This window comes from Manis javanica, chromosome 6 (genome assembly GCF_040802235.1).
Source record: "Manis javanica isolate MJ-LG chromosome 6, MJ_LKY, whole genome shotgun sequence".
Lineage (NCBI taxonomy): Eukaryota > Metazoa > Chordata > Mammalia > Pholidota > Manidae > Manis > Manis javanica.
The window spans coordinates 22,952,613-22,974,193 of NC_133161.1; the positions used below are offsets into that span (position 1 = coordinate 22,952,613).

Here is a 21,581-nt window from a genome sequence, read left to right on the forward strand (position 1 = left end):
TAAGGCTCCACCGATTTACAGCAACAAAGCAGCAGGGGCTTAAAATTAGAGAAGAGGAAAAAGAAGGAACTTTTATAGCCAAACATATGTCTGATTTCATCTCCTGTGCTAGCACTCTATGCCATCGGCTAATGCAGGCACCATTCATACCATTTCTAAGTCCTGCCTCAGCTAAACTGAAAGGCAGCTTTTGGCTCAAAGCATCTCTCTTGGCCTCCATCCATTCAGAAAAGTACCCTTTACCCTTAAGGGGGGAACGAAAGGTTTGGGCAGTGGATTAAAATTGTTCTCCTCTTTGCTTTAAATTAAAATGATATAAACTGCTTCTTGGAGTAGGGGCAAATGCTTAGAAACCAGAACATACTTACATACATGCAAAGCAAAAGAGCATCATGCTTACAAGTATAGACCCTGCAGCCAGTCTTCCTGGGTTGAATCCCAGCTCCATCAACTTATTACCAGTGTGCCTTGACAAATACTCAGTTTCTTCATCTGCAAAATGGACATAATATGAGTATCTACACTTCATTGCTTCATAGGTTATTGTGAGAATTGAACTTATATAAGGTCACACTTATAACAGTGCCTGACAACATGAAGTAATGCTATATAGTCGGTAGTTATCCAACAATATACATAAGAGTACAGACCAGCTGACCAGCCCCTATCCTCACTGTTTTTCTGGAACCTTAGAGAACACAGCCCCAATGGAGAACTTGCCTACCGAGCTATTCCAGAGAGGAAGGATGCTTATCCTGAAGTCAGGGACAGCACCATCTATAAACTCAAGCACTGTGGGAAAGATGAACCATACTTTTCTTCTCAGGAAATACTGCCTTGTGCTCTGCTCCCTAGTCCAACTCTACAGTCGGCGCAAGGGCACTATCTTAGTCCAGGAGTAGATTACCTGTCCTCACGGTGAGCCAGAAGAAAGAGGGTGCTGCTGGTGGTGGGTGGCACACTAGGTGAGGGCTGGGACAGCAAACATCCTCTAGGAAGCCGTGGTCCTTTACCCAGAATGTCAGCATCTTGTCTTCTCTGCCTATTCCTGTTTCTCTGTCAGGATGCCGTATCGGTGGGTGGGGTGGGCAGGGCAGAGGCACCAGGAGGGAGAAGGCAGCCCAAAGAGAACTACGGGAGCCTCACAGCACTGGTAGAGGGGCTTGGAGAAAAAGAAAGGCAGCACCAGAATTTGAGCAAGTGTGAGCAGAATACAGCCATATGGCAGATACACAAGCTAAGGGTCTGCAATGCAGTTAAAGAGAAAACCAGGGAGATTCCTCCACTCCTAGCTTGCAGAGGCTGGCCAGCCCCTGGGTGGGGGGGAGGACTGTTACTGTGAGATTCATGGCACGGAACAGAGGAGAAGAAAAGCAAGGAGATCAACTTTCCAAGAGAAGCTTAAGAGAGAATACATTTTGATTTCCTAATGAGAGGCTAGAATTAGATTTTAGGATGATCACAGGTTTTATCCTCTGATAAATGCCTGCTTTGCTGTCAGTGCTTGGGCCAAACCACCTACCCACAACAGTCCTGTTCCCTATCCAGGAGGCTGTCCACTGCTTGGGGGAAGGAACCCAGCCTTCAGGCCTGTAATCTAATCCTGACCGCTCACTCAGGGAGCTGCTCTGAACCTGGTCCCTCGTTTCTATTATGGTGTCATCATGGGAGGAAGAGAAGAGGGAGCAACTCAGTGTTTATCCACAAATAGAGTGTTATTCCAGAGAGAGGGTGTTATATAAATTTTGTTTTCCCATAAAAATGATGATGACTGTGAGTTCAGTGCACATGGACCCTGGCAGTGAGTCAGAGAGATTAGGCCTCGGCCTGTGGGGGATATCCCTGGGACAAGATCTCTGTCAAAGGAAGGTAGCATTTGAGAGGATGGTAGTGTCTTCCCTAGTTTATCCCATTAAGATTTTTGGACCTATAACAGGGAAGCACTGAGACTCTAGTGCTAGGTGTGGGGACTGCCTGGACCAAAGTAGTACTTAGCCTTTCAGGTTCATTCATTCTGTGTATCTAGGAACAACACGAGAGCAATTACTAAAGCTTGTATCAACTACTAAACACCAAAGAAGCAATCCTTGGTCCACTTGTTTCTTTAATACCCACCTACCTTCTTAAAGTCCCACTAATATGCAGCACCCTCCAGTTAATTCTCATGTCGGCTTGTTCCCCTCCGTAATGTCTATTTGAGTATTATCATCTGCCATGATCGGCTCTAGGATATTTCTGCAAGATCCTTCCATTCTAGAAGATTGGTGATTGTTTTTCCTTCTAACAGGTGTCATGCTGACTGCTCTTCTGAGGCAAGTCCTTCACCTGTAGTATCTTACAGTTCCTTTACGGTCTCACCCCTTCTTTCTCCTGTCTGTGCTGGTGCTGAGTTAGTCACCAGATAAGTCACAGACCTGCTCAGTGAGTCAGCAGGATGCATGAGAAGAGATTTTCACACACTAACTGCTCCCATTCGAAGTTTGGTTTCCTGGCCTCAGGCTACTTCTTCCCAGTTTTCAAGGGCCAGGCTTCTTCCCTTTACCTACCCACTCGTGCAGGCTCATTAAGACCATTCAGCTTCTCCCACCCAGATTCTGCCCTGTAGGTGAACTGAATGAGTTATAGGCACTCTCCACGCAGGATGTGCCCTGTACAGATAGTGTAGCCCTGTCTGTAGGAATGCTCACTGCATCCCTCATAATAGGCCCAGCACAGTCCCAGAAATGGAGCTGAGGCCTCATACACTAACAGCCTGTTCCTGCAGCCTACCAGCTGCAGTGGTTATAAGTTATAATCTATTACCATTGCAAGAAGACTTAATTTCTAGACTTAAAGGAAGTTGGATAATACTTTATCCTATTAGAGTCTGCCTGTGTGAACTGACAATGGCTTCCTTCTGACATGACAGCATATTCTTCCAATTCATCTCTTTATGGAGATGAATTGGGAGAATCTGGACTAAGGAGGGAGGATCAAGGAAGAGACTGCTAAAGGAACCAGGGAAAGGGAAGACAATTTTTAAATTAGAAACAGGGAAAGGATGCTTAGAGGGACTTAGCAAGGCTGAGATATCTCAAAGCATGTTTGCATTTCATTTTGTTTCCCTTGCGGGGGAAGTGACTGCAACTAATAGGTGTGCCATGTACACGTGTGTCAGAAAAAAGCCACAGAGAAGTATGAGCGCAAAAAGGAACTGGCCTATTTCACCTTCTTCCTGTTACAGCCCATTGTGAGTGCAGGATAGTTTTCCTGTTTGTTAATCCTTCCTCCACATTCCTGTTTTAAGTCCACATCTGCTCTGACCAGTGGTATCATGTCAGCTGAGAGTACCTTCACATAATGGGTATGTTATCTAGGCTGGCCAGCCTTGGGATGGCAATGGACACTAGGACAGAATGGTTTATGGCTTCAGGGATGTGGAGACAGTGACAGGAATTTCCAAGTTAATTCGTGAGATCTAGTTGAACCTCCTCATTTTAGTTATAAGGAAAATGAAGCCCAGGGAGATGTGACTTGCACAGTGTCACAACTGGTGATGCAGAGCCTGGGTCTCCAGTGTCTGGGTTCTCAACCCAGCAATGTAGCTGAACACTAGCAGGGCCACCATGACTTACACTCCAGGGGGCGCCATTTACAGACACCACAAAGTGATTAGTGCCCCCTGGAGTTTACAAATTGGTGTAATCCCCTACAGTTTGCTTCCAAGGAAGGAAGGAGAAAAAGGAAGGCCTTTCATGCCAGTACTTATATCTGAGATGGGTGGTGCCTACTCATGACTTCATGCAAACAGCTAAAGCTGAGAAATCAGGCAACTTTTCCTTTCTCTTCAACCAGAAGTGTTAAACAGCTAATAAATTTAAAGGAGCATTCGTTGCTTATGCTGTCCTCCCCTTCCCTACAGGAGTGAAGAGCTGTAAGGTAAAGAATGTGCATCCCAGTGCAGGGAAGATTTGCAGAAGCAGGATCATGTTAGAGGTTCATTCAAGGTCAAGTAGACCACTGGAGAAATGGACAAGTCCGGGGTCCTGCTTTCCCCGCCTCACCTTCCCTAGTACTATGTAAGCAAGGGCACCCACACAGGCAAAGCTCAGAAAGCCCGGCTTGACTCCCAAAGAGGGATCTAAGAAGCTGGAAAACATCTTTTCGCCATCTCAACAAATCATCTCTTGGGAAATGAGTGGCCCTGGCTATAATTTTATTATACACATTTAATTAGAATCTATCTCCTTCATGAAGGTTTCAAGCCAAGTCCCAACAGAAGCATTCTAAAAGAACAGCCACTTTCAGCCAAGTATCTTTTAACCAAGTTAATCTAGCAGAAATTTGCCATCTTGGATTGGATAGAGTTACCTCTCTTCTCAACTTCAAAGCTGGGAAGAGAAGGGAGGTGGGGAACATAGAGAAATAAAGAGGAGGGTGGGGGCTTCAGGCAAATGAGTTTTCATCTATTAAGGAGTGGTAATTTCTGCCAGCTCCCCTAGAGACTGGTCCCCTCCAATAATGGCCTGACTCTAATGATTCCCTCTCCTAAGCAACAGCCTGTGTTCTGCTGGTGTTGAGACAAACTGTGCCAGAGAAATTCCCTTTCTCTCGGAGGTGCTGCTATCATTACGCAGGAGAGATTAGCCAGCCAGGAGGATGTGCTCTTGGTGGGGAGAGAAAGGGGGGGGCCAAAAAGAATGTGCTTCTCCAGCAGGCATGGTGCTGCTGACCTAGGACATAAAAGGCTGAGAGAGACGGGCCAGAAGTTAATGGTAGGATGAAAGGGCAGACTCTCCGGACAAGATGGAACAGACAAGAGCAGGTAAAAGTGTACGTGCTTCTTGACTCACTGAACTCCATGAGTGCTGGCTGGCTGGGAGGCAGTGGGAGGTCTCTAGGGGGTAGGGGTGAACCTCAGGCAGAATGGACAAAAAATGATGAATGGTTGAGACATGAAACACAGTAGTAAGTTCACTGGAAGCCGGGGTAGGAAAATCAATTTCAGGTCCCTAAATATCTATTATATCTTGGGCAGAAGGACAGGGATATGAGCTAACACTGAAATTGGGGTGATAGCTATTACTGAGGCTGCAGATTCAGTTGAGGGGGTGGGGTCCCTGCAGTCTGCTCTTTCCCTTCTTATACGCTGACAGTGGTGGGGAAAGCTAATATTGTGTTTCTAATTTTTTCGGAGGCTGCTCCTGGCAGGTCGAGTAGGGGTGGAGTCCTTGACTTTGCCCCTGGTGGCTTCCCTGTGATAGAGACAGATGCTTCCAGAGGCCGTCTGGCCAGATGTGCCAGCAGGCAGCAGGGCCAGAGAGCCTGCAGTGCAGACAGATGCCCTGGGCTGCATGCAGGATGGTGAGACCCTTTATGGCACTGCAGCTCGGCTCTGGGGCAGTGCCAGAGTGGCAGGGTCATGTTCCTCAGCCAGAATCATTTCCCCTCAAACCTCTTTGAGTATGTGGGCCATGGAGGGAGGCAAATTTAATTAAATCACCATGTCAGGGGCTGGCCTTCCTGGGCAAGGGCTGAAAATGGGCTCACGCTGACACGAAGACCCGTCTGTGTACACAGAGCGCGGGTTTCTTTGTACTTGGCTGTTGGCAGCTAGATGGGGTGGGCAGTTCCCAGTGCTGGCCTGGTGAGCTGGCCCTTTGCTGCAGCAAGGCAGTCAACAATAATCCAACGCCGGCCCCATACAGCTCTGATGACCTTTCCTTTCTACTCAAGAGATGACTGAGCAGCATTCCCCCTTCCTCCATCAGTTCATTTCTCCTCAAATGCCTCTCTTGCTGACACCCAAAACATCCCTTCACAGTGTACTATGCTGAGCCGGGGAAGGGAAGGAGGATGAAGCTGCAGAGAGGTGTGATCCAGAATAGTGCGCAGGCCCAGTTTGTTTAGCTTAGAAGAGCAGGAGGGGTCTTTCTGGTGATTCTCTAGAGTGCTACTTCAGCAGTTCCCTGCCGGCAGCTCCACGCTGCACAGAGAAGCATTTTCAGGTGCCAGAAAGCAGCAAAGCTTTCTCTTGCCCATCCCTACACGAATGCCACAGTGGGTACAGAACCTGACCGTCACAGAAGCAAGGAAGTTCAGTAACAACTAGAACCATTCAATATGTGGAAAGCAACAACCAAAATAACCACTGGCTGTATTATATCTTTTAACCCCACAGGTCATTTCACTTCCATTCTGGAGCCTCACTGCTCCAATTTACAAAATGTTAGGAAGGTAAAAGATTTTACCCCCAAGTAGGGCTGCTGCTAGAGCTAGGGCTTCCCTCTGCTGGTGTGAAATGGCTTCAGGTGGAATCAGGTATGGTGTGTGGAGTGAGAGACACTGAGGGCCACGTGGGCTTTGCCATTTGGAACTGGGACCCAGGAAAAGTCAGCCAGGGAATGTTTTCCCTACTTGTCCCCAGAGAGACTAGAGCCATCTCTCATGCCTAAAACTTTAGTGAATGCAACACATGGGGCCTGAGAGGTAGTCCTGTCTGGGACAACAGGAAAAATCTTCCTGGGCAATTAGTAGTTGTACTTATACAGCCTTTGCAGGTCCAGGGCATCCTGGCTTCACGCAGACACCCAAATGAAATGAGCAGTGTGAGCAAGCTCTGGCAGCGGGGGCGGCCTTTGGAGTCCCTAGTAAGGCAGATTTACAGGCAGTGCCACAGAAAGAACAGAGGGCAGAAGATGGGAATAGAACCCTCTATCCCAGTCTCCAAACTTCTGAACTGCTCTTAGGTTACAGGGGCCCTGGCAGAGGGGGGAGGGCAGCATCCCCCTGGAGCGCCACTCTCCTCCTGACCTGGTGCTGAGCAGTTCTAGGGTAATTCTTCTTCTAATTGGGGGTGGGTGGTAGTATATCTGCCACAGGTGTTTGCTGGCTAAGGTTTCTGGCTATACATCTGATGGTTACTTTAGGATTTAAGAGAAATACTGTCAGTTCAGGTCCTTGAGGCCAACTCAAGAATCTGAACTGTGCCTATGGTTCTCTCTCAGCCCAGCAGTTCTAGTCGACTAGAATTTCTGGATTAAAAACAGAAGCAGGCAGCCTCTAAGATGTAGTTGGACAAGACAAGAGAAAGGATCCAAAAGAGTAAGGATCCTGAGGTTAAGCAGCTAAGCATCAATTGTAGCAGGGAGAGAAAGCAACATATGCTAGACAGAAGCCAGGGAGGGCAGGGCAGATCAGAAGAACACGGATGTGGCCAGTTTGGTGCTACCTACTATGTAGCTTTAGACAAACTATAAGGTTCCTAGGTACAGGACCCTGGTAAAGGATCTTTCTTTCTTGCTTACCAAAACAGACAGAAGAGGGTAGGTCCCATCGTAGGTTGTAGGTAACCGTGATGTTTGGAGTGAATAAGGGCCCTTAATTCCATTCTATCTGCATGGCCTCATGGTAACTAGGACATTATAATGCTCACCAAATGACTGCCTCCAATTGTAGGAACAGAAGCAGACCTCTCTTCAGGTAGCCTGTCTTCTTTAGTCAGTATGTTCTTGATCCTTGGGAACTAATAAAGATATTTTATCATTATCAAGGATTAAAAATATCCTTATCCTTATCCTGGGTTATATATCTCGGGCCTGATCCTCCCTTAAAAAAGGGTTTACTCTGGGGGCTTATGATCCTCAGTGTTTGAGGAGCCTAGGACTGGGACAGTTTCCTCCAGTGGAGAAGAAAGCCTTGAAAAACTGTGTAACAGCTACCCAGGCCTCCAGGTGGATCGTCTGAATATTGGTACTGCTTCGCATGCCCATCCAGAGCCACGCAGGTGGGAGGAGCACTGTGGCCACAGCACTCCCTCCCAGCTGCTGATTTTGCAGGAGGGAATGGCTATGGGTCTCGCTCAATTAGAACCTGCTAAATGGGACACTGATTCCTGGGCCTCACCCATAGCTCAGCAGTGAGCTGGCCTGGGGAAAGCGAGGTCCTAGGGCTGCTGCAGCATACCTTTCTCATGTACAAGGTGTACACCCATGACCCGCTCACATTTGTTGTTATTCACTTCCTTTCTCTTGGAGAGGGATGAGTACAAGGGAATTGGTTACAGTGGCGTATTACAGGGCACTACCTTTCAACACTTTAAACCGGACCGAGGAACTGAGCAGCAGCACTTTAAGAGGTTGCTAAGCCTACATGAAAGGAAGGAAAGGGCAGGAAAAGAAGGATAGGTGATTTCTGACACTTGCTCTTGCCTCTGACTCTCTCAGCTCCCAGTAATACTGAGGAAGCAGTGTGGGTGGCACTAAGGCTGTTTGCCAAAACAGGCCAGCTCTGATGCAGATTGAAAAGTGGTTTCCATACATTAAGAACTTAGACCTTGCTGGGTCCCATGTCCTAGGTGGTTCAGATAAAACTTTTATCATATTGCCTGGGTTAATAACGAGGCCAGAGCCTGAACTAAGAGTGGTTGGTCTTCATCTTAGCCCCAAGTTGGCCTGCAGGCAAGGCCTGGCCCAGCCTTTCATCTCTGGGAAAGCAGGGCAGGAGAGGGATGGGAGTGGCAGACATCACTGGATAAGGCTCAGGCCATCTGCACAACTGTGAATCAAGGTTGGCTCAGACAGAAGGCGTGAGGGAGGAGGTACAGCTGCTGATGGCTCAGACAGCTTGGACCTGTCCGGGCAAACAAGCCGCTCAAGTGCAGAACAGCCAGCCAAGTAGGCAGAGCACAAATAGGGACTTAAAGCTCAAAATATCTAACAAGATATAGAGGGAGGGTAGGAAGCTGTCTGGGATTTCAACTGGTGTCTGGCCTTGCCTCTTACTGCTAGAATAGACACTTCTGCTATGGAGGATGGGATGTGGTGCTTAGAAGCCAGTGGGCTGTTCCCAGGTGAGCATTCCTTGAGCTAGAATTTAAAAAAATATTCATTTTAACAAACTGCAGACAGTTCAGGATAGTTCTCCCTCACTAATGCCCTCCAAAACAATCAAACCACTGCCCACAGGTCTCTCTCCCCATGTCACCTGCTCAAGGTCAAGCAGCAGTGTGTGTGTGGCAGGGGTGGGCACATGGCACCAGCAGTTGCAGGCTGGGAGTTGTGTCTCAGAATTCACTATGGCAGGTAACACGGGGGCCCAGAGCAAACACATGCTCTGCTCTGAGCAGTGGGATGCTGAAGTGCCATTATGTCTCCTTCTAGAGACAACTCTGAGACAATGGATCTTGGTCCCAGGTATGTATAGCCAGCATTAGTGGGGCTGTTAAAAAATATCAATGTTCAGACTCTAGATCAAATCCCTAGGTGGGATTCCTAGGGCTGTTGACAGGACTTTGATATTTTAAAAACACATCCAGGTGATTTGAGGGCATACCCCAGTGGCTTCTGCTCCAGTCTAAAGGGAGCAGCAGGGAAAAGACTCAGGGGTCAGCCTGGTTTCTGACAGGCAGGGCAGTCCTATCACTAATGCCAGAAGAACTTGTACAGGGTTTTGCTTAACCTGAGCTAGTGCCGGAGGTTTCATTCAGGTTTTAGGACTTGTAACTTCCAAGAGAGCTGGACAAGTATCAACTGACTGACTGTCCTAGAAAAAAAATTAGGAATACCTGCCTATAAACATGTCACCCTCCTGAGAGCATCAAGTGAGGAGAGGGCAGATTGCTCAGAGGCCCATCTAATATCAAATGGGAGAAACCAAGGCCTAGAAAGACTACAATTTATTCCAATGAAAAGTGGGAAGAGAACCAAATGGTATGTTTCTCTCCAGCCATTACCAGCCAGAACCTTCCCTAGGCTGCTCTACGTGCTAACTCAGGCAGGGCTCAAGAACTCCACACAGTTTATGTTCAGAAGCCCAAATGAATAAGAAACTACTTTTTTAAAAATGTTAGGTTCTGACCGTTAGCCTAGTGACACCCCCACCATCGTCCTTCCTCGGCTCGCTTATTCCTCATATGCTTATTTAGAGCCAGTACAATGACTGGCACTGTGCCAGGGGCTGGAAAAAAATGGAGATGAAGATTTGCTTCTTGCCCTTGAGGAGCTCAGCACAATAAGGGAAGCAGTTAGGATGGATGGCAACAAGGGAGATGTGGACTGGGTACATTAGAGAGCAAGGGACAGCCTCCACCTCCTCCCATGCAAACAGTCATAGGTAAAGATAAAGAGCAGGCCATACGGCTTGGAGTTTTAAATTTTAGTGCCTCTGAGGCTACTTGTTCCTATGGCTGGGCTGAGGAATAAGTGTCTGTTGTAGGCACTGGACAGTGGTAGTACCAATATTGACTCAGATCCTGGGGGAGAGCAGATGCTCTGGGCCCTCCTACAGAGGTACAGAGGGTGATTTCTGCAGATCTCCCAAGGTGGAATTTGCAGAAAGGACTGTCTCAAGGCTTCCCCAGGGAGTGAGAAGGAGGGCACCCATGCTCTTAGTAAATAAATACTATTCGCAGCTAAGCTCTGGGCTGGTCAATGACCTTGGGCAGCCTGTAGCTTCCCTGAGCTTCAGCTTTCCTTAGCAACACACAGACTACTTAACGTGCACATATAAATCACAAACTGCCTTGAATACACAAGAGCCAGCAACCTGCCTCTGAATGAAGAGGTGCTAAGCCAGGGTCCTAAGCAAGCCTGTGATGAGTAAACGTACCATGGAATCTTCCAGCCTGAGCCCCAGAGCTTCATTTAGTTTGGCCGTGGCAAGTTGCTGCATGCCCTATTGCTGAGCAGCCAGAGCAAAATACTGTCTGGGTACTAGAGTAGGCATTGAGGACACTAAAGAGCCCTCACATACATGCATGGATCGCTGAGAGCACGTGGACTCCTGGGAAGAGGGGGCAGGTACAAGTTTCAGCTCCCTCTTCCCCCACCCCAGTTTTAGCAAAATCCTGCATGGTAAAGTGTTAACACTGAGGAAATCAGGACTCCCCTGTGGCATGCGTCACAATGCAGCTGTCTTCTGTTTCCCTGGTGTGGCAAGAGAAGTCCTTGGGGTGGTGTGGGAGTGAATGCAGGTGTTAAGGTAGGTAAACTACGAGGCACAACAACTTTCAGTACTGACTGATACTGACGTCACTCAGTAGAAAAGACAAAGCTGTCTGGCTGCCCACTCAGAATTCTGATTTAGACACAGGTCTAATTGGTTCTTTGTGCCCAATCCTGTTCCTCACCAACCCAAGAGTTTAGGGTCCAGATTACCTGTAGGAGTTTATCCTGAAAGATTAGTCTTGGATAAAATCAGGCTTAATCTAGGGTGTGGGGATCCAAATTTGACCTAAAACCACTGATTTTTAGCCCTGGCTGAACATTAGAATCACCTGGGGAGCTTTTAAGTTTTTAATAAAGTATTTTTATTACTCAAAATATTTTGATTTGAAAAAGTTTCAACACTTAAAATAGTCATGAACTTCCATATACTGACCACCCACATATAACCGGACAAAACTGTCTGATTTGCTTCATCCATCCCTTTTTCTTTACTCATTTTGTTTTATAACTCAGACATGATGTCATTTTGCCCTTCTTTATGTCAGTACGCATCTCTAAAAATACAGCCATTTCCTTACATAACCACAATGCCATTATTACACCTAACACCATCAACAAAACTATTCCTTGGGATCACCTAATATTCCCAGGAAACTTAAAAAGGTGGTGCTTGATGAAGCCAGAATTTTTGGAGACAGGCCCAGGTATAAGTATGTTTTGTAAGCCTCCTGCACACCCCATGAATCCAATGTGCAGCATGGTTGAGAGCCAGTGCCCTGTCCATCCAGGATCCTGCTATGGGGTCTAACCCATTCTCTGTGAATAATCCTTTAGTTCCCTATCATACAGTACACAATAAAAAAGACACTGAAAAGGTGCTAAGTCATAGAACAGGAAGAAGAGAAGGAAAAGAAAAACATTAAGTAAGAAGTTAGCCAGCTACAGAACCAAACATGTATAATTCACACTAAAATAATACAATTTAGAGACTGCATGTTTTTACCTCTGCCTGCCTGTCACTCTCTTTTATATGCCACCATCATGGGCTCTGTTACTTGTACTCTAAGTGTATGAACTGCCGAAATGCCTATAGGACAGTGCTGGCAGACTGTGATTGTCGTTTCTTGCTGGCCACAATGAGTACTTTCTGAGACCCCTTTGTGGAAGAACTGAGTTAGGGAGGCTAGAGGGTCCACTCACTCACTACCTCAGCTCAAAGGGTCTGAGGGGCCTGGGAGAAGAGTTGTTCTCAGCGCCCAGGCTGCTCAGAGGGCCCTCCACACCTCACCCCAGGCCAGCCTGCATTATGCCTCTTCTCTATTTCTAGCTCTTCTCCCTTCTGTACAAGGTGTCTCTCTGGCCTAATACTCTGGCAAGCTCTGAGTCTCAGCACCTGGTCTCAGACAGGATCAAATCGGCTTGTTGGGTGTTGGAATTGGGGTTTGGGACCACAGTTTTCAATTTCATTTATTTATTTAATTTAAGAAATAACTAAACAAAACATCCAACAGAAAGATGAGGCTGTATCACTGCAGCTAAAAATACCTCTGAAGGCGTCCGCTCACCAGCTCCTCAATTAGAGATGCTACAGGCCCTTTGTGAGCTGTGCACTGCTGGCAGCTCCACAGGGGCTCTGGGGAAGATCCCCGGGGTGGTAACTAATGACTGTTGGGTGGAGAGGGCTGGCAAACAACCAAGGAGGATCGGCATACATCAGCGAACTCCCCAACCTTTGCTTTATGGACGGACTGCTCAAGTCAAGAAAGTTCCTGCCATCTTCTGCTACAGGCCAAATGTCATCTCTGAGGGTGACTCAAAGTAAGTGGGGATTGTGCTGGCCTCCCTGAGGTTCACAGGAGTACGATAATAACCAGAGGATGTAATGCCACCCAGTTTGGCTCAGGATGTGCCTGTGCTGCTAAACAACTTCCCCGGGTGGGAAAGTGGCAACGAGACACAGGTGAGGCTTCTTGATGGTCCCAGGAAAAGGGCACACTTTAAATGGAGGCTTCACAATCTGAAGGGGGAAACTGCGTGGAGCTATTGGGTTTCATGGAAATTAGGGCCTCTCTATGTGGATCCTTCTAGGGCCCCTTGGTGCCAAGAGGTTGTTCAGTCTAGCACATTCATTTTTACTGGGGAACATAAAGCCTCAGGGCGGTTAAATGATTTCCTCAATGTCACAGATTTAGTTAATGGAGAAGCCAGGACTCACACATGGCATTTGATTAGAAATACCATGCTTTGTTCCACTATACTATGTCATCCCAATGAATGCATTCACTCTAAGCATTCAGTGAGTACTGAAAGAGCTTTGAGAAAAGGTTCTTTTCAGTTCAAGTGCCAAAGGAACCAAAGAACGTCAGGTGAGTGTTTCCTGGAAGACCTGGGAATTCTGCAACCCATGCAGGTTCTGGGGAACTCAATAGTTTGACTCAGCAGCTGAACCAGGTGTTTGGTGGGAATGGTGACAGCACCACAGACCTGTGATCTACAGATCCAAAGCCCCTCTCCTCTGCTCTGCCTGGAGAGAGGAAAACACCTGGTATTAGTCTGACTCAGGGATGTAAGGAGAACAGGCGGCATGGATCAGGCCCTGGCTGTCTGGTTTGATGCAGGCACTGATCTCTTTCCTCTTTTCTTGGCATTCTGTATGATCTTTATGAAAGAATTTGGAAGCTTAAAAAGAGGATAAGAGAATTGGGTCAAAACAAAAGTATTCAACCCCTGCTACAACCCCCAGAACAAAACACCCCCCCCCCCCAAGAGGTTCTGGGCAAGGTACAGATTGGTCAGGAAGACCGCAATGCAAACTGAACATTTCCTGAGCACCAAGTGTGGACTAGGACTGTCTAGACTCCTGTGCCATGAGCCACATGTGGCTATTTGAACTAAAATTTTATTAAGTTTTATTAAACTGTGCTTCAGTTGGACTAACTACATTTCATATGCTCAATATCCATAGGTGGCTAGTGACAGCTATATTGGACAGCACAGATAAGGAACATTTCATCAACTTTCAGGCCCCAATGACTTCCCTCCTAACTTAGCCTCTTGTGTTTTTCTCACTAAAATAATACATGTTTTATTTTTAAAAAAGAGACTGCATGTTTTTACCTCTGCCTGCCTGTCACTCTCTTTTATATGCCACCATCATGGGCTCTGTTACTTGTACTCTAAGTGTATGAACTGCCGAAATGCCTATAGGACAGTGCTGGCAGACTGTGATTGTCAAGTTTCTTGCTGGCCACAATGAGTACTTTCTGAGACCCCTTTGTGGAAGAACTGAGTTAGGGAGGCTAGAGGGACCATTATTCACTTTCCAGCAAAACTACTAAACGTGGCAACTCAAGAATCTGCCAGTGTACTAGGCTTGCCGGGCCCTAACCCCTCTGCCCACGCCTTGTCTGCACGTTCACAGCCACTCTGACCTTTGCATATTTTATTTGGTTTCTATTTTACACCATTTTAATTGATGTTTAATATAGCTTAACTCTGTGTGGTATTCCAAGCCCCTCACCAGGGGGCCGCTTACAGGCAGAAGCACAATTAATAGCAATCCCCAGAAAATTATGCCCTGTATCAAAGTTGTCATTGCACCACATAAATGCTTATTATTACTATTGAATTCTCCAGCCCTGACACCTCCCTGTGTTTACTAGGTAGCAGATAAACATCTACGTTTGTGCCTTCCCTACTCTACCGCACCATCAGGACTAAATATAGCCCTTGTGTGTATGTTTAGCTCCATTTAGCTGTGCTTTAGAAGAGGGGGGAAAAAGTCAAGAGTTAATAAAATAAAATTGCCGAAAAATGTGATTTGTTCCTCTCCCACTTGACAATCCCTTGAAAGACAGACATCATGGCTAAGAAGACGGGTAACCCCTCAGCTACAGGGTCTGGTGAGCCCCAGGCCCTGATAACACAACACGGCTTTTGGATCTGCCACAGGGAGGGAGCAGGCCTAAGGGTGCAGAATCCCAGGGGCAGGGATGGTGCCTGGGGTCCATCCTGTGCCCTGGTTGAATGTGACCAGAACACAGTGCTTAGGCTGGAGTCCTGCCCAAGGAGCTTGAGGGTAATCTCAGCTGGGAAGTTTCACCTTCCCCTACTCTCTCATTAAAAACATAAGCAGAAAAATAATGTAAGCCCCACCACCAAAGGGACAAAGAAAGCTCTTGGAAGAGTTTAGCATTCCTTGGGTGTTTGTCTTAGGCTCTTCTGAAGCTGAGTTTTAGCTTGAAGAGACAAGCTTTTCTAGGATCAGTTATCAGGAGAAGTGACGGAAAATTCCAGGTTTGTGAGGAACCTGTCTTCCTCCCACCCCGGCATGCCTTCTGCTCCCGTGTGCAGCTCTCTCTGCACCCGTCTAGGCACAGGTGTCTGACTTCTATATAGAATGCCAACACCTGGATGACTTCCCTCCTGACTTAGCCTCTTGCGTTTTTCTCACTAAAATAATACAATTTAGAGATTGCATGTTTATACCTCTGCCTGCCTGTCACTCCCTTTTATGTTCCATCATCATGGGCTCCATTACTTGTACTCTATGTGGATGAACAGGCAGTGCTGTCTGGGTGTAGGTACAGGTAAGTTCAATCCAACAAGATGAACAGGTGGTGGTGACTGCCTGGGTGTAGGTATAGGTAAGATCAATCCAACGGGAATGTGGAGACTTTAGCTCCCCCACGAAATTACTATGTGAATGCACCTAAGTCATTAATTTCCTCAGGCCTCAGTTTTCTCAACTACTGTGAACTGTCTGAATTGGACTCTATCATCTCTTGAGTCCTCATAGCTACAAAATGTTCTAATTCAGTATTCTGAAGGCTGTATGCACAAGTTCTTGGAAACTGAATGGGTCACGCTTATTTCTATTTATAAACCATTTTTTATTTTTGCACTCAATGCTCTATGGAGAAATGTAGATTTCTATTCTAAATTCTTCTAACCAACAAAGAAAAAGCTCTATTTTAGGTTGTTTGACAGGGAAATATTTCTAACTAGATTGAATTTCTCATATTATATTTGCTTTCCCTTTTTCCACCTTCATCTAAAAAATAAGTTTCTAAAAGACCAGAAATATTTTCTGTACTCAGGCATAGCAGAAATGAGGCTGCCTTGGCTGAAGGAAGAAGATGGTGCTGATCTTGGGCCCCAGTGGGGCAGGACTATTTGCCATCTGCTGCACTAGTTGCCTGTCTCCAAATTGGGCTCAGTCTGTAGTTTGCTGCAAATATTAGGAGCTGAGCCACCAGCACTTCCCACCCACGGCAAGCCTTGAACCCTTGTAGTCTGGCTGCCAAGAGGATCTGAAAGCAAGAGGTTACTTTCCAGTTGAGAGAAAAACACATGCATTAAATGGAAATAGACTCTTCTTTTTCCCTCCTTCTCTTCATCCCCAACCATTTTGAAAGCTTTAGACGGAAAGAGAGGAAGACCTGTCTGACAGAGCCAAGGAAGGCGATGGAATTGTCAGACTGCCCCTGCCCGAGCTGCGCAGGCCAGAATGGTTTATTAATGATCCATGGGAGAAGAACAATTGTCCTGCTGGCAGCGTCACATGTAATTAACCAGCGTCACAGAGAGCTGGCTGCCATCTCCAGGTCTGGCGTCTGTGGATCACAGAGCTACCTGACATGGCCACACTGGTTCCCAGTGAAATCTCTCTACAGGACAGGGCATCCAAAATGGTGACCTCAATCCACTGGGTGCTCAGGAAGTGATCGCAATGGCAGTGCTCTTCTGGAGAAGCCAGTGTGAGAGCCGGGGCTGACACGAAAGGCTGAGAGCTCCTTGATGGCAACCAGCTCTGCGAACCCAAGTCCACTGTCTCCATTAACAGCCCCCCAGGTTAAGTGGATCCTCTGCCGGGTACAGAGGTCATGGAGCAGACTCAGCTTCCAGGCAGCCCTCCAAACACTACCTCCTCAGTCAAAACTACCACAGACAGGAGTTGCTGGAAACCGGCTCATGCTGCTCAAGGCAACAGACTCAAGTTCTCTCAGCCCCTCCTCAGTGCTTAACAACCTTGCCGGGCTTCTGTGTACATGGGCACTAAAGAACCAACATCATTCAAACTACAATACCCAATGAGAAAGTGTCTGAGTTAACCAAGCTTTTCCCTTGTAGTTAGTGCTGACTTCTTTCTTAAGAGCCCTGGGATTCAAAGACCCTTGGCCATCCCATCAGGTGAGTGAAGAATTACCTGCCATTTGAGAGGCAGTTTTAAAAATAATCTCTTTAGTGTGTGTCACCTTCAATGTTGTAAGGTGGGGAGGGTCTCCATCATCTTTCCCAAGTGAAAGTCAGAGTGTGTTTCCACTGAGAACAGAACACATACACACACACACTGTTCTCAAGCTTGTTTCTAGAACTGAGAAAAACTGCTAAGAACTGTCTCCATACATCCTCTGGTGGATACAGACCCCTCCTAACCATAAGAACCCTTCCCTCACCCCAAACTCCCCCAGGGTGAGCCAGAGGTACTACTTAAAACATCATGAAGGGGATGATAAATCTTTGTACCTTTAGCAAAAACAGTTCGTAGGTGTCATGGGCTTTCTGCTCACCATACTCAATTTAAATTCTGTAGAAAAATTGATAATGAAGGAAGGATGTACCTTCTAGAAAAAGGAGGAAGTAAGTGCTGGGCGAGGCAGCAATGCCCATTGACTGATGCCATGCTGCCTCTCCTCCAGAGTACAGCATGCATGGTGGACCCCTCAAATAAAGCTAGAGTCAGAGAACAGGGCTACAGTAATTCTCTTGCTCATGACCTGCAGTCTCCATTCTCATCCACCTTTGACTATAGGAGCCAGACACAGTAGTTCTCTCACTCCTATTAAAGCAGTCCAGAAACAACAGGAATCCCAGCTGCAGAGCAACACTGTAACAGGCAGAGGAAGAGGTCACTGGTGGCCTTGTAGGAAATGGAGAGCTCATGATAAATTAATTGGTACTGCTTGCCATTTTTACTTGCCGTCATTTTAGTCAATAAGGGAAAAGGTGAATTGCTATTGATCTCTTCAACGCCTCTCAACGATACTGTACAAATTACAGAAACACAAGGGGGAGGGTGGAGAATGAGAGAGGAAACAAACACAGACAGAAGAAGTCTGGGCAGTGTGAGAGGCTGCTGCGTTTCCTTGGACGTGGTCTTCCCGTTGCTGGGTGTTAGGCATGCTTGGCTGCATGTGTGAACATGTCAGAAGAGCCCCTCCTCACACCCTGAAGGGCTGGCCATGGAGAACAGTCTTTGGATCTCCCCTGTCTCCTCAGGACAACAGGGCATGTGAGCCACATGGCTTCTCTTGGTGAAAGGCTACAGTCTATGTTCAGGCACTATGTATTCCAAGGCCTCACAAATTTTTTAAGTTGCCACACTTTAGTGGTGTTTGGCTAGGCTATCTCAATAACTCACTATAATTCTGGATGAGAAAAGAAGAATCAGAAGCGTCAAGGGCAATCTCTAGTTTCATCAGACTAACCCCACTTTTGGGTCAACTGTCAAAAAAACTAGACAGGAAGCAGATAAGGTAAAACTGTCTTGCATCAGACTTGATAATAACAAAGATCATGGTCTCTGGGGCTCAAGCTTGTCCATTCATTGAAATGCTGTGAAATGAAAAGACAGGTCATGAAGATCAGAGGCTAGAGTAAAGATGTTAAGAGTCTGATCTGAACCCTGGGACGATCACCACATGCAGGCAGGCAAGATGACAAACTGTATATATAAACACAGTCTTACCCAGAGAACAAGGAAACAGAACACATCATTAGGACACAGAGGCATAACAACTCATAACAGATGACATACAGTTAGTGTCTGAGTCCCAGGGTGTTGTCCAATCAGCTGGCTACCATGTAGACTGAATGGCCCCTTAGCATTCTGGGACATCCTCCTAAAGGATATACTGCTAATCAGAACCAAAGTCCCATCAAGAAAAAGGCAAAGTAACACACATTTTATGGCAGGGAGAAAAGTTAAGCGTAAGAGGTAGAGAATGGTCAGACTTGGGGTCTAGGACAAAAAGTTCTCCCGTTTCATCAGCTGGGTTGATGTATTCAGAGGCAGGTGAGAAAACAAAGCAAAAAACCCCACAAAACTGTCTGACCAGAAGTCCCACTCCAGCTCATACTTCCTCAGTTTATACATATATGACTGTTTGTCACCCAAACATTCCCTTTTCTAATAAACAAGCCAAATGACTGGGGCTCCCCAGGAACCTCAGCACCACACCCAACTACCTACCTTCCTCATTCTCCAGGTAGAACAGAACTGGTTACTCCCATTTTGCAGATGGCAAAACCAAGGAGGCAGCCACACATCAACCGTGAAACAGAACCCAACCTTAAACACCTATGTGTGAAATCAGCGAGAGTCCTTCAGGATGCCCCTGGCACTCTTGCTCAAGTGATTCTCCAGCAACAGTGACTCAGGGTGTAATTGTGTAGCTCTGAAATTGGCATCAACAGAGTTCTCCAGGCTCCCCACCCTCCTCCCACAAGTACCTGAAGGGCCAAAACATGGACAGCAAGATAAAATGTAAGTTGCAAAGCTGCTGATGTGTGGAGAGTGGAAGTGCTGAGATTCAAAGAGGCAGTGGTTAAGTACACCCTGGGCATTCAGAAACGGCCACGTCTGCAGCCCTGTGAGTGCATGAAGGATGAGCTCTGGCTGTCTCTGCCAGGTAGGCAGAGAGATGGGCCCTGCACTCAGGAGGAGCATGGGGAGCATGGCTGTGAGAGAGCATGAAGATAAGAAACAACTATTTAGCAAACACCAGTAGCCTCCCACAAGGAATCTTCCAATTTGGAAAGTGACTCTATTCTAAAATTACCAAGCAGAAAGTGGCCAGGTCGAAAATCCATATCCAATCAGTGGTGATAGACTCTGGGAGGCATTTCCTCGTGGAAGGCTGCAGTGTTGCTTTAACAATCCTGGGTCAGTAGTTTTAGATTCATTTAACTGGAGAGGAAACAGCACCCCAGCACTGCAAGCTCTATAGAGACTTCTGAAGTGAAGTAGCATATGAGGCCTCTAATCGGGAATGGAGGGACTTGTGGGCCTCATTTGTGAGATCTTCCACCTTTACCTGTATATTCGGTGCCAAGATCCTTTGCTGATAACCATTAAATAAAATTCTATTGCATCAAGAGCAGGGAAAGGGGGCTGAGGAAGACCTCATGCTAATCTGGGAAGAAAAATGGCAGAGTGAAGCAGTTTCAAATTCAACTTTTCATTCTATTGAACTTTTCTTCTTGCTGCAGTGACTGTCCCAAAGTATCTCTCTTGGGATCCTTTTCTTGTCCCTTTCAGTCCTGGTTGACACCTAAATCTTCCTTTACAGCCTCTGCCTGGCATTCCACTACCATTCAATCCTCTAATTAGTACAGATCAAAGGTAAACCCATGGCAATCTTAGGTTGCTGAGATCATGGTAAGGTGGTATGGGGACCAAGCAAGAGCAAATGTCATGTCCTCAGAGAGTAAGAAAGTCCGGGGCCAGCCAGGAAATAGATTAAGTCATCCCTGTTTCCCTCATTTTCAAGTTGCTGTGACACTGGGAAATGAGCAAGGTCAGAAGTCCTGTGTAAACAGAGAAAAGGCATGGAGAGCCTTTGATACTGGCAGATCAGCCCCCAAATGCCCCTGTGGCAGTATAATTGCTTGGCAAAAATACTCAAGCCATTCAGTATTTTTTAGACATCTGTGAGGCATCTATGGAGTGCTGGCTATCCCCTCTTGATGATGGTTGGCCTCATCTGTCCACAGTGAAATCTAGAAGAGGCTGGATGTGGAGGTTAACACTCTGGCAGTACCTCCAAGCCTCTGCTTTTCCACTGAACACGACACTGCCTAGGAAGAAGTGGCTCTAAAGTGCAGGACCACACAGAATGAGACACAGAGACTATCTTTTATTTTACCTTATAGGAAACAGACCAGCTCACTCAATGGTACGTAAATACCCATTTGAGAACTCAACAAGGATGGCAAGTAAGTCCCAATGCAAGTGCCAAATCCATTCAACTGGCAGGAGCCTCTAGGAGGCCTCTGAGATGGTTCTGAGCCCCCAGCCAAAACGGTGCTGTGACTGATTAGAAACGTCTGCCATGGGTGCAAGATTGGGCATGTTTGTATTTGCCATCACTGAAACAGACAGGACTGGGACATGAACAAAACTGGCCAGGACTAACTATTGCTGATTCTTATACTTATGCCCCGCTTACCTTCCTAAGCAGGGTATAGTGGTTTGTCTAACCTGAAGTTCTAGTCCTAGATTTTAACTAAACCCAGAGAGAATTTTCAGTCATAATAAAAATGATGACACAAGGTGGTGTTCACTGAGTGCTTACTATCTACCTGGGCACTTTACATGTATATGGTATTTCCACAGGAACCTGTAGGGAAGGCACCCTTGTTATAGGTGAGGCAGTTAGGTATAGCGGGACTGCTGCGCCGCACTACCCTGGGGTGCCATTCCTACTGAATTCTACTATGCACTGAGACTGGCCTGATTTTAGGGAGGGTAAGGATCATGACCAAGGTCACTCAGTAAATGGTGAAGCTGGAATGAGAACCCAGGTCTGACTCTGCAGATATTACTAGAAGAGTTTTCTTTATTAAGTGACCAGGAAAGGAAAGAGGCCCTTA

At 46.7% G+C, this 21,581-nt stretch overlaps 2 protein-coding genes across 16 annotated transcripts in view; one reads left to right on the forward strand and one right to left on the reverse strand.

Moving 5' to 3' along the window:
* Positions 1–21,581, reverse strand: part of SND1 (staphylococcal nuclease and tudor domain containing 1) — a 406,889-nt gene that overhangs the window by 64,217 nt on the left and 321,091 nt on the right. For 2 of the 4 annotated variants that reach the window (XM_073238488.1, XM_073238486.1), the window contains exon 17: positions 7,415–7,504. The exons of the other annotated variants lie outside the window; for them this stretch is intronic. In XM_073238488.1, the coding sequence (XP_073094589.1) occupies positions 7,415–7,504 (90 nt within the window). The remainder of the gene's footprint in view (positions 1–7,414; positions 7,505–21,581) is intronic. 4 annotated transcript variants of the gene reach the window in all.
* The window catches only part of LRRC4 (leucine rich repeat containing 4), a 92,952-nt gene that overhangs the window by 6,712 nt on the left and 64,659 nt on the right, over positions 1–21,581 (forward strand). The window lies entirely within an intron of this gene.